The sequence below is a fragment of the Oncorhynchus clarkii genome, chromosome 16 (genome assembly GCF_045791955.1).
Source record: "Oncorhynchus clarkii lewisi isolate Uvic-CL-2024 chromosome 16, UVic_Ocla_1.0, whole genome shotgun sequence".
NCBI classification, from domain to species: Eukaryota; Metazoa; Chordata; class Actinopteri; order Salmoniformes; family Salmonidae; genus Oncorhynchus; species Oncorhynchus clarkii.
The window spans coordinates 39,112,036-39,125,718 of NC_092162.1; the positions used below are offsets into that span (position 1 = coordinate 39,112,036).

Genomic DNA, 13,683 nt, shown 5'->3' on the forward strand with positions numbered 1-13,683 from the left:
CAACTGTTCTGCCTGTGGCTATGGAACCCTGACCTGTTCACCGGATGCGCTACCTTGTTCCGGACCTGCTGTTTTCGACTCTCTCTCTAAACCTCACCTGCTGTCTCCAGCTCTCAATGATCGGCTATGAAAAGCCAAATGACATTTACTCCTGAGGTGCTGTCCTGTTGCACCCTCTACAACCACTGTGATTATTATTATTTGACCCTGCTGGTCATCTATGAACGTTTAAACATCTTGGCCATGTACTGTTATAATCTACACCTGGCACAGCCAGAAGAGGACTGGCCTAGCCTGGCTCCTCTCTAGGTTTCTTCCTCGGTTCTGACCATTCTAGAGAGTTTTTCCTAGCCATCGTGCTTCTACATCTACATTGCTTGCTGTTTGGGGTTTTAGGCTGGGTTTCTGTACAACACTTTGTGACATCAGCTGATGTAAAAAGGGCTTTATAAATACATTTGATTGATTCACTCACTCACTCACTCTCTCACTCACTGTCTCACTCACCTACTCTCTCACTCACCTACTCTCTCACTCTCTCTCTCTCTCTCTCTCTCTTTCTCTCTCTCTCTCTCTCTCTCTCTCTCTCTCTCTCTCTCTCTCTCTCTCTCTCTCTCTCTCTCTCTCTCTCTCTCTCTCTCTCTCTCTCTCTCTCTCTCTCTCTCTCTCTCTCTCTCTCTCTCTCTCTCTCTCTCTACGGGTTCGTGCTGTGGGGGAGGTCTTCTTGGGCTATACTCAGCCTTGTCTCAGGATGGTGGTTGAAAGTATCCCTCTAGTGGTGTGGGGGCTGTGCTTTGGCAAAGTGGGTGGGGTTATATCCTGCCTGTTTGGCCCTGTCCGGGGGTATCGTCGGACAGGGCCACAGTGTCTCCTGACCCCTCCTGTCTCAGCCTCCAGTATTTATGCTGCAATAGTTCATGTGTCGGGGGGCTAGGGTCAGTCTGTTATATCTGGTGTATTTCTTATCTGGTGTCCTGTGTGAATTTAAGTATGCTCCCTCTACTTCTCTCACTCTTTTCCTCTCTCTTTCCCTCTCTCTTCTCTCAGGGGGACCTGAGCTCTAGGACAGTGCCTCGGGACTACCTGGCCTGATGACTCCTTGCTGTCCCCAGTCCACCTGGTTGTGCTGCTGCTCCAGTTTCAACTGTTCTGCCTGTGGCTATGGAACCCTGACCTGTTCACCGGATGCGCTACCTTGTTCCGGACCTGCTGTTTTCGACTCTCTCTCTAAACCTCACCTGCTGTCTCCAGCTCTCAATGATCGGCTATGAAAAGCCAAATGACATTTACTCCTGAGGTGCTGTCCTGTTGCACCCTCTACAACCACTGTGATTATTATTATTTGACCCTGCTGGTCATCTATGAACGTTTAAACATCTTGGCCATGTACTGTTATAATCTACACCTGGCACAGCCAGAAGAGGACTGGCCTAGCCTGGCTCCTCTCTAGGTTTCTTCCTCGGTTCTGACCATTCTAGAGAGTTTTTCCTAGACCTCGTGCTTCTACATCTACATTGCTTGCTGTTTGGGGTTTTAGGCTGGGTTTCTGTACAACACTTTGTGACATCAGCTGATGTAAAAAGGGCTTTATAAATACATTTGATTGATTCACTCACTCACTCACTCTCTCACTCACTGTCTCACTCACCTACTCTCTCACTCTCTCTCTCTCTCTCTCTCTCTCTCTCTCTCTCTCTCTCTCTCTTTCTCTCTCTCTCCCTCTCTCCTTCTCTCTGTCTCTCTCTCTCTCTCTCTCACACTCTCACTCACACTCTCTCTCACTCACACTTTCTCTCACTCACACTCTCTCTCACACACTTTGCAATGTGTCTGTGTGAACATCAGAGCATCAGCAGACAACATCCAAGCAGATCACATGTAATAGAAAAGAGCCATCCAGCTACAGCCCCAGTAAAGTCCACATACCATCTCCCAGCTACAACTACAGTACATATCTCTCAGTACATAACATCTCCCAGCTACAACTACAGTACATATCTCTCAGTACATATCATCTCCCAGCTACAACTACAGTACATATCTCTCAGTACATATCATCTCCCAGCTACAACTACAGTACATATCTCTCAGTACATACCATCTCCCAGCTACAACTACAGTACATATCTCTCAGTACATAACATCTCCCAGCTACAACTACAGTACATATCTCTCAGTACATACCATCTCCCAGCTACAACTACAGTACATATCTCTCAGTACATACCATCTCCCAGCTACAACTACAGTACATATATCTCAGTACATACCATCTCCCAGCTACCTACAGTACATATCTCTCAGTACATATCATCTCCCAGCTACAACTACAGTACATATCTCTCAGTACATATCATCTCCCAGCTACAACTACAGTACATATCTCTCAGTACATACCATCTCCCAGCTACAACTACAGTACATATCTCTCAGTACATAACATCTCCCAGCTACAACTACAGTACATATCTCTCAGTACATACCATCTCCCAGCTACAACTACAGTACATATCTCTCAGTACATACCATCTCCCAGCTACAACTACAGTACATATATCTCAGTACATACCATCTCCCAGCTACAACTACAGTACATATCTCTCAGTACATATCCGCTCTCAGCTACAACTACAGTACATATCTCTCAGTACATATCAGCTCTCAGCTACAACTACAGTACATATCTCTCAGTACATACCATCTCCCAGCTACAACTACAGTACATATCTCTCAGTACATACCATCTCCCAGCTACAACTACAGTACATATTTCTCAGTACATACCATTTCCCAGCTACAACTACAGTACATATCTCTCAGTACATACCATCTCCCAGCTACAACTACAGTACATATCTCTCAGTACATATCAGCTCTCAGCCAGGTTACACAAAGCCCTGGCCAACCACTGTGAGATCACAGACCGCCGCTCTCCCTCTCTTTCTCCTCGTCTTCGTCTTTCTGTGTTTGTGCACGCTTTTAAAAAAAATCTCTCCGCCTTTGTCTCTGTAACGAGATTCATCTGAAAAGCAAATGTGTTGAAAAGAGTATTGCCCAACTATTGTACTTATACCAGTGGACCAGAAGGGGGAGTTTAGACCAGGGCAATGAGCCAGCCTCCATGTCGCCTCACCAGATCTCAGTTCAGTTTAGCCTCCTATCGTTCTCTCCACAGTCACTAAACACACTTCTGGACCTGGTGAACTTTGACATTGGCCTGAGAGCTGTGTGTGAAGAGTCGTGAATGTCAGTGGAAGACTAGCTCTCCATCACTGGGCCGCGTGTTTCCAGGAAAAAGAGGGAAGGACGAAGGGGATGGTGAGGGAGGGAAAGGAGGGGGAGGTGAGGTGAACACCCAGACATCTTCTCTCTCCTTTCCTCCTTCCTCTATATCACCCTCCCCCAACACACACACACTAAACATGATTAATCCTCACACACATCGTCAAGCATAAACACAGATGCCTAGAAGAAGCTGGCTCAGCACCCCGTGCATGGTCATGGAAAATGGGGAAATCTATAAATGCACATGCTGGAATATACAGCCACATACTGTAGATATTGTACATACGGGAGTACACACCTACAGTCCTCATATGGAATGTCTGGTTGTCTGTATTTTCCGTAGAAGCTGAGTCTGAAAGGGAGAAGGCATCCTTACTGCCCGGGGACGTAGATTCCAGTTAGGAGGAAGTGACTCAGCAATACAGGTTTCCCGCCTCCAGAGAAATGTCAAGCGGTGCTTTGTATGTTCCGTGTCTGTAATGTGGCATGTCTTTAAACATGTATCACGTGTACAGCTGTAGGATCTTAATTTGAGCCAGTTTACTAGAGCAGGAAAATAATCCTACAGCAACAGGAAATTATAATTCATGGACATTTTTCTTTTAGGGGTTGATTCATTTTTCGGTAGGGCAAATCAAGTCTGATATTTTAAAGTAAAAATGACAAACTTTAGAATCTTTTTTAAACTTTGAATATTGTACAGGTTGGCATTCCCAGGTGGGCAGGACAATTCTCAACAACAAAAGAGTGATCAAATTAAGATGCTACATATGTACTGCAATCTCACATAGGCAAAGGCATACATGCATACATGAATTTCTCACCAATCACTGGAGAGTAGGTTTGAATGGCGGGAACCCTGTTACCGAGATTTACCGGGATTTACGGCACAAAACCACTCCCTTTTCCCGGGATAAATAACTACGAGAAACGGGTAAATTATAATCAATTATTTATACGAACAGCATGGCGTGAAATGGAACTGTTAAATTATAAGCAGTGGCTAAATGTGGCTTCTCTACGGCCTCCGCATGATGAATCATCAACACTCAGTGTGGGGACAGACAGCCCATCTCAGTATGGAGCACATTTCACAATGCATGTAGACCTGTCATCCATCGCATCATGGTAACGTTTTGTCTTGTGACAGGCAGGCCTATATTTACCCTAATACAAAGACCAAATGCACGTCTAATTTCCCCATCCCCATCGGGGGTCTCCTTGTTTTTTAATTGTAAAGATTCCATTTTTTTTTAATTGCAGCTGCAGAGTTTTAAAACAGCCTATCACTCGAATATCGTTGCTTTTCAGTGCACTCAGTCTTTCTCCCTCTCCATCAACTCCATTCAAATTGCATCCGAAATAGACAATCCTGTTCTAGATTAATATACTGTACCATGTATAGATGTCCTAACCTCTTTCAGGTAATACATTCAATGTAATATTAGCCTTACATTTAGCTAATTAGTGATGGGTTAGGCATAATAAGGTTCTAGCTTATAGCCCCGGTCTCTTGCGCAATACCCAAGCACCTGTGCTCCTCTGGCCTCCTTAAAAAAAACTGCTCCTTAGCTCTTGGAGTCCCATGCAGGAAACGCTAGACTAGAATAGCTTGCTGGACCAATTTCTTTTTTAGCATTTCTTATACCAATAGACTATTCGAAGAGGGACGCAAGCTCTTTTTTTCTGAATGTAAATACAGCAGTCAATAAGACTCACAGGTAGTTTGAATGAAGAGCGAAGGCGCGATGGCAGTAGGCCATAGCAGTTATTTATTCAGACCCACCCATAGCCTTTCAAACCTCCTGAAGAGAAGTGAAAGCCTGCACCTAATTCTAGTTCTGTAGTTATTCAAGGATGTCATTAGAATGATGATGCACAAAAGGTTGGTGGCACCTTAATTGGGGAGGACAGGCTCGTGGTAACGGCTGGAGGGGAATGGGTGGAATGGTATCAAATAAATCAAGCACTTGGTTTCCATGTTGTTGATGCCATTCCATTGACGCCGTTCCAGCCATTATTATGAGCCTTCCTCCCCTCAGCAGCCTCCGCTGTGATGAAGATAAGGACAACAAAGCGTATTTCATTTAACTGTTGAAAGCGGGGAAGAAATGAAGCAACAATAAGAGAGAGAGAAAGAGGAGGTAGGCTAATAACATTAGGGTAAATATTATGAACGGTACATATTCGTCAGCCTACTAATTCAACAAATAGTCCCTATTATATTTCAAAATTAAATCAGCCTATACTTGTAACTTTGTAGGCTGCATGTGCTGCACCAGAATTACATGTTCTCTCTCTGTTTTATCATGGTTTGAACGATGTGCGTAATTCCGGCCCATATCATACAGTATAATACAATACAGTACAGTAATACAGTTCACTCTCAAACAATGTTGCCTACTGGAGCTAGTTTCATTTATTTAACCAAGAGAGCATATAGCTAAACTGCACTCTCTCTCTCTCACACACACACGCACTGAGAGCACACAGAACACACACACAGAGCACACCCACCTGCAGACGGAGTGCATGTCCATGGTTGTTTGGGGGGAGGAGTGTGTGTGTGTCCTTTTCCATCCGTGCCTCCCTCACTGTACAGCTACAACATACACACCACCAATCAGATTGCCCTATCTATCCCTCCCTGGCAGTATCCATCCACCTCCCACCTCTCAACAGTATCCATCCGCCTCCCACCTCTCAACAGTATCCATCCACCTCCCACCTCTCAACAGTATCCATCCACCTCCCACCTCTCAACAGTATCCATCCACCTCCCACCTCTCAACAGTATCTATCCACCTCCCACCTCTCAACAGTATCCATCCACCTCCCACCTCTCAACAGTATCCATCCACCTCCCACCTTTCAACAGTATCTATCCACCTCCCACCTCTCAACAGTATCCATCCACCTCCCACCTCTCAACAGTATCCATCCACCTCCCACCTCTCAACAGTATACATCCACCTCCCACCTCTCAACAGTATCTATCCACCTCCCACCTCTCAACAGTATCTATCCACCTCCCACCTCTCAACAGTAGCCATCCACCTCCCACCTCTCAACAGTAGCCATCCACCTCCCACCTCTCAACAGTATCCATCCACCTCCCACCTCTCAACAGTATCCATCCGCCTCCCACCTCTCAACAGTATCTATCCACCTCCCACCTCTCAACAGTATCCATCCACCTCCCACCTCTCAACAGTATCCATCCACCTCCCACCTCTCAACAGTACCATCCACCTCCCACCTCTCAACAGTATCCATCCACCTCCCACCTCTCAATCATGCTGCTTTTTTCCATGGAACCTGCTGTTTGGACCTGGAAACTATCAACAGTCAGATGTGCCCCCTATTCCCTGACCCTGCCTGAATCAAAGGCGTATTTAAGTTATAATGCCCAAGAAGTTGGTGTTTGGAAGATATATTGGCACGGCTGTTGTTAGGCATGAGACGAAGCCAAGGGCGGGCAAACCGTGCCAATATATCCTCCAAACACCGGCTTCGAGGGCATTATAACTTATATAAGCCTTTAAACAACGGGTTACCAACATATTCAAATAATGGATGTGTCAGAGAGACAGACAGCAAAGTTTATACATTTAGTTGAAAACAAAATGTTAGTTTAAAAGAAATGTGAGATAATGTCTAGATGCCTTTATAGTGGAGATCAAGTTTATAAATTGCCTGGCTGGGCTGACGAGACAGTGGATTGCGCAGTCCGATGGAACAGAGTGAACACTCCCTCTCTGTGTACGTGTAGCTTGGCTGTGTAGTGTACATTCATCCCAGCTGTGTGTGAGTCTGATGAATGTGGCAAGGGCATCTCAATGAAGGAGTCAGCACTAGCTTAACACTGTTCAAACGTTCAGCCGCATAACGTTGGCCACACATGAAGTGTGAAGCGCAGGTTATAAATATTAGACCTAGGCCTATTTGTAGTCTTATAGGCAGCCTTATAATGCATTTGGTATTCAGAAGATGGCCCTATTTGGTAAAATACCAAGTTCATAGTATGGCAAGAACAGCTCAAATAAGCAAAGAGAAGTGACAGTCCATCATTACTTTAAGACATAAAGGTCAGTAAATCCTGAAAATTTCAAGAACTTTCAAAGTTTCTTCAAGTCGCAAAAACCATCAAGCACTATGATTGTGAGGACTGGAGCTGGGAGATGGGAAGCAAGTACAGGGAGTGAATAAATAACCGACATGAAACAAACAAGGACAGTGTCTGGACAGGGAAAATATAACGACAATAATGCTGACACTAGGAACAAACTGAGTAACAGACAGATATAGAGGGGGCAATCAACAAAGTGAAGGTGAGTCCAATGAAGTGCTGATGAGCGTAATGATGGTGACAGGTGTGCGTAATGATGGGTCACCTGGCGCCCTCGAGCACCAGAGACAAGGCGTGACAATGATGAAACTGGCTCTCATGAAGACCGCCACAGGAAAGGAAGACCCAGAGTTTATTAGAGTTACCAGCCTCAGAAATTGCAACCCAAATAAATGCTTCACGAAGTTCAAGTAACAGACACATCTCAACATCAGCTGTTCAGAGGAGGCTGCGTGAAACCACTACTAAAGGACAGCAATCAGAAGAAGAGACTTGCTTGGGCAAAGAAACAGGAGCAATGGACATTAGACCGGAGGAAATCTGATGAGTCCACATTTGAGATTTTTGGTTCCAACCGCCGTGTGATGTACAGTGGGGCAAAAAAGTATTTAGTCAGCCACCAATTGTGCAAGTTATCCCACTTAAAAAGATGAGAGAGGCCTGTAATTTTCATCATAGGTACACTTCAACTATGACAGACAAAATGAGAAAAAAATCCAGAAAATCACATTGTAGGATTTTTAATGAATTTATTTGCAAATGATGGTGGAAAATAAGTATTTGGTCACCTACTCACAAGCAAGATTTCTGGCTCTCACAGACCTGTAACTTAGTGGGAATGTCATTTGTTTTTCAACCGGACAATGACTCAACACACCTCCAGGCTGTGTAAGGGCTATTTGACCATGAAGGAGAGTGATGGACTGCTGCATCAGATGACTTGGCCTCCACAATCACCTGACCTCAACCCAATTGAGATGGTTTGGGATGAGTTGGACTGCAGAGTGAAGGAAAAGCAGCCAACATGTGCTCAGCATATTTGGGAACTCCTTCAAGACTGTTGGAAAAGCATTCCAGGTGAAGCTGGTTGAGAGAATGGCCTGAGTGTGTAAAGTTTTCATCAAGGCAAAGGGTCGCTACTTTGAAGAATCTCAAATATAAACTATATTTTTGATTTGTTTAACACTTTTACTACATGTATTTCAATGTAGAATGTATAAAATTGATACCAAGAGATACAAAGATACGACAAGAATACTATTTACACACAATTCATAGGGGAGAAAAGCAGGAACAATATCGGTGGGATCACCTGTTGTGACCTGGACTGTCAGATTACCCTGCTTGAGGACTGTGAGGTGATTGGTGCATTTCCCCCTCTTCCCCAGTGTACCAAAACCCCTAAGAAACTCCCCATTTGCATTCTATTTGTGCTACTGGTGCCTGTTTTGTTACAGAACTTAATAGAGAAGTCATACACAATGAGAAACGTCAACTTGGCTATTTTCTGTGTATACGCTGTACTGTCAGGGAATACGGCAAATGAATGTTTCACTTTCACTTTGTCCTCAGAAGAAGCGTGACCGTGCATGGCCTTGTGTGGCCTCTCGTTCGACTAATCCCGTCACACAGAACCAAACACTGCATGCGCTAGCTAGCTCAGTCTGCCATGAGAGACGACTGAGAGAAGAGCAAACTATTCTCAAAGTAGGTCAAAAGGTGTTTGCTGATGTGTACCGTCACGGCACAACAGACATAATTTTATGTCTACATCCACGGGCTATTCTAGCTGTCTTACTTTGATCTGTTCTGTCCCTTCTGACTCGTCATTGTTATGACATTCCATCCAGGGGCATGTTGAAATGTACTGTACTGTAATGTGATGCAGGGCGGCTGATACTATTGCCATAGTATCATATCATCTACCATATTAAAAGCAGAGAGGACCACTGAGATGAAAGACAACAGAGGGCCCAGATGTTTCAAGTACTTTGTAGCCCAGAGGGCATTTTACTGTTCCACTCTTACAGCAAAGCCTCCAAACTACCGTTGGCAAAATGTCTATTGGTACTGTGGCATGGTAATGTGGCTTGATACTAGTCGGTACGTATTCAATGGCTCTGTAGCCGACATGTTTATGACAAACCTGGGAAGAGAACAGTAACACACTGTAACTCTCCAACATAAATTCCGATACCATTATGCTGTTGTGCAGACTAATATAACGACATAACTAGTTACATATGTCCTATATGTCTTCACTATGTCTGTTCTGCTGGACTTGAGGTTATGGAGCTGTGTGTGTGTGTGTGTGTGTGTGTGTGTGTGTGTGGGTGTGCGTGCGTGCGTGCGTGCGTGCACTTTACCATGGTTACAGGTCAACTTTGAGCACTTTGCCATGATTACCGGTTCACTTCCTCTTCTTGTTGTTGTGGGTTTAAGCATTTGTCCCTGACAAAGACAACATCATAAAACAGGAGCGAGGGGTAGCCCCTAGCCACACATAAGGACATCCATCAGTCAGCTACTACTATCAAACACTGGAACTGGATGTTTGGGTGGGGGGCAGTGGGGAGGGGAAAGGGAGACCTAGGGATCACATTGGGTTCACTTTACTTCTCGTGACCCCTTGAGACGCGGGGGGAAATATTACCAAGGGTCCTGGCCTGTGGGAAGAGACTGGAGATGAATTAGACCTTTGAGGAAGTGAGATACAACAGAGGGAGTGGATAGAGAGGAAGACGAACGTTTGGAAAAAGAGGAAGAAAAGGCAGGAAGAAGCGGAGCACAGGAGATCAGAGACGAACGGGGATCAGGAAGTGAAATGAAAGGAAGCAGGGAAGAAGAAGAGAAGAAGGAGAGAGTCTCTCCTCTGTCTGCATGTGGTTTAGCTGCTGCTGGCACCGTCCTGTGATTCCTGTGAAGCCACTAGAAGGCATCTTGTTTCTAATGTCTACCAGATGCCCGCTTGGTGATCTCTTCTCCTATCCTCCTGCTTCTCCCTGTGCCTCTGTCTGAACCCCACAAAACCAGAGCACACACACACACGCACGCACGCACACACACACACACACACACACACACACACACACACACACACACACACACACACACACACACACACACACACACACACACACACACACACACACACACACACACACATTCAGGGCCAATGAGAGCAGGGCTTCCTCTCTTCCTCCTCCTCCACTCCATCCCCACCACAGTCACAGCACGGGATGGAAACATGACACTGACCCCTACCATACCAACCAGACCATCATGGCAGCAGCAGTAGTATTTGACATATTTTCCTGGGGCAAAGGAACCAATGGAATAATCCCAAAAATGCATATAGTCCCGCCCATCTGTCCCACTCCAGACAGGCTCAGGCAAACACTCAAATTTGAACGCAGGCTTGCAATGGACCTGAAAAATACCATAGGAGTGGCACGAACAACAACCACCCAGCTCGACCACCACTCCATTCATGGATTATGAACGATGCATTTCAGCACTCTGGCTCTCCTGTGGGAGGCCTGGGCTAAGATAATACTTGGCTGCATTTGGCCATTACAGATAAACATTGCCGACAGCTTCCTCCTCTGTCTGTCTCACATGCACGCACACACACGGTACGCATGCACGCACACACACCGAACAAAAGTCATGCTCTGCTCTGCACACCAGTTAGCAGAGTTTGATGGTTTGATTTGGCTTCAGCCACATGGTAACACGGTACACACTCTACTCTACCACTAACCCCCCCTCAACCCCCCCCCCCCCACCCCCACCCCCCCACCCCGATCCCACATCCAGCTACAAAGCTCCTTTTGTTTGATTGCACTCAAGGAAAATGGGAACGCACGCAAACCTTTTCAGAGCTAAATCAACCAAGAATGGCTGTCTGTAACCAATAGTGGGGTTTTCCCTCAACATTTTGCATCCATTTTCCCCATCTGGAAACGGTTTGCCACGCAGCCTCCCCACGCCAGCCTCCCTACTCTGACACACAAACACACTCACACGTACACAAGCATGCCCACAAACTGATCCCAGTTTTCCTACATGGTACATTAACGGGGATAACTGGGCCCTGATCCTCCCATTGGTCAGATTAGGTCCTATATCGTCCTATCAGTGCTAACAGTGCAGATACAGGGAGGTGGTTCATTACCGGCTAAATCCCATGCTTCAGGAAGCTTCCGGTGACTCCCATCTGATAACACACCTGCTCATATTATCTCACATGACTGATCAGATAAGTGTCTATTTTAGGTACAGCTGAACACATACGCCTACAAGCAGGGACGTAATGGAGGGTAAAACACACATGAACGTAGTTCAAGACAAGTGGGTGGTAGAAATGAAGAATATTAGAGTATTTGTCAACAGGCCAGGTGTCATTTACGAGGCGATTGAGTGTTCGACCAAATAGCTTTTTAATGTCACTGAAAGGACACCTGAAACCCTGCCATCATGGATACTGGAACAAGCAGCAGACCGGAACATGGATATTTATATTCCAGGTGGGACAAACCAGACAGGTTAGGTGAGGTCCTGCTTAGACTGGCAGGCGAGGGTTTGTGGACACACACACACAGGCTGTGTGTGGATACAGACTGACAGTCGTAGACAATGGACAGATGAAGTGTTTCAGGTCGTCAAGGCAAGAGGTGGCAATGGAGTCGAGTTAGGTACCCAAACAATTATTTACAGAAATATTTCAACAAAACGAGGATGGAAAGGTGTGATGTTTCAGGTCTCACCTGCTCTGTCTCTTCCTCCTCTCCTCTCCAGGTGGTCTTGTGTGGGGGACCCCTGCTCCCAGTCCTCTAGCCCAGCTGGGTCCAAGTGTCGTGGGCCTCCTGCCCCCTTCTTCTCCTCCTGGCTCACCGGGGGCTCTGTTGCTGCGTCATTGTTCTCTGCGGGCTGGACAGAGAGAAACACAGTCAGGAGGATCCCTCCTAAAGGAGAGTCAACAACTAGCCATCTCCTATGATCCTCGTCACGTCAAAATGTAACAACCATCATAGGGGTTGGCTACAACAGCACAAACCGATCTGGGACAAGGCTGGAAAATAATTGTAAGAGAAAACATGAAGTCACATATCCTCCACATTCCATCCTGAACTGTAATGCTCTTTCCAAGAAAAGTTTATCACTTGATGATCAACAATGGTACGACTGTGCCATTAAGACACATATCCTTAGTACTCAAACCTTGAACCTGGGGGAAGTATTTTCTAAGCCAGGAGGCTAAGGGTCATTCTTATTGTTCCCGGCAAAGTGGATTGGTCAATAATGGAGAGGGAAGCAGGGAATTATCACTCCTCTTCAGAGAGAGAGGACGAGGAGAGAGAGGGAAGAGGGGTAGAGAGCGAGGGGGTGAGAGACAGAGAAGGAGAAAAAGAGAGGAAAAGAGAGAGAGAGATATCATAATCAGCCAGTCACTACACCCAAGAGAATGGAACAAGAAATAGAGGCAAGAGGAGAGAGAGAGAGAGAGAGAGAGAGAGAGAGAGAGAGAGAGAGAGAGATCATAATCACTGATGTTCTAGTTTTTATTACTATCTCCAGGGGAGGAAATAATTCATCTAAATAGATAGATAGTCACTTTGCTTTCAGACAGGAAGCAACTGGTCTCTGTAGTCCCTGTTGCCTTCTGCTCTGCTTACAATGTGATGAAGGCAGCCTGCTGTCCAAATCTTGGTTGTAATTAAATGTATGGCATTGGAGTCACAGTGTGCTGCTATTTCCTTTTCATTTCAGCCTGCTAAATGTCTGTCTTGTTAGCAATGTCTGTCTTGTTAGCAAGACTACAGTATTTCAGGACTTCAGTTCCACCCTCATAAAACAGTACTTGATAAAACTGTTGGGAAAAAGCTAGCTCTTTAAAGAAGTGTCCACTCCATTCGGCGTGTTACTACATCTGGCATTACTTTATCAAGAAGAGATCTAGTTCAAATGTAGCTAATTGGAGTAAGTGACGTCAACTGCAAACAGTTGCTTTTAAAGATATTCGGTTAACAATCTTAGTTGGTCTTTGAGGGCTTAAGTAGGTGGATATTCTGGATTTCAAAATAAAGTTGAAACCATCAATAAATCCCATTCCTTCCCAGCTAACAATAAACGTTCCCAGTACTTTAGAGAACGTTCTCTTGAGAGTCTCATTAGGTTTACTACTGTTTTCATAGGAATGATCCCGTGATTAAGGAAGACATCCTCTTCTGCAAACCACTGGAAACCAGGACAACAGGAGAGGATCA

At 45.4% G+C, this 13,683-nt stretch overlaps 1 protein-coding gene across 4 annotated transcripts in view; it reads right to left on the bottom strand.

The window, feature by feature from the left end:
* Positions 1–13,683, bottom strand: part of LOC139368410 (rho guanine nucleotide exchange factor 25-like) — a 141,802-nt gene that overhangs the window by 110,137 nt on the left and 17,982 nt on the right. For all 4 annotated transcript variants that reach the window (XM_071107264.1, XM_071107266.1, XM_071107265.1 and 1 more), the window contains exon 2: positions 12,184–12,346. In XM_071107264.1, coding sequence (XP_070963365.1) covers positions 12,184–12,346 — 163 coding nt within the window. The remainder of the gene's footprint in view (positions 1–12,183; positions 12,347–13,683) is intronic.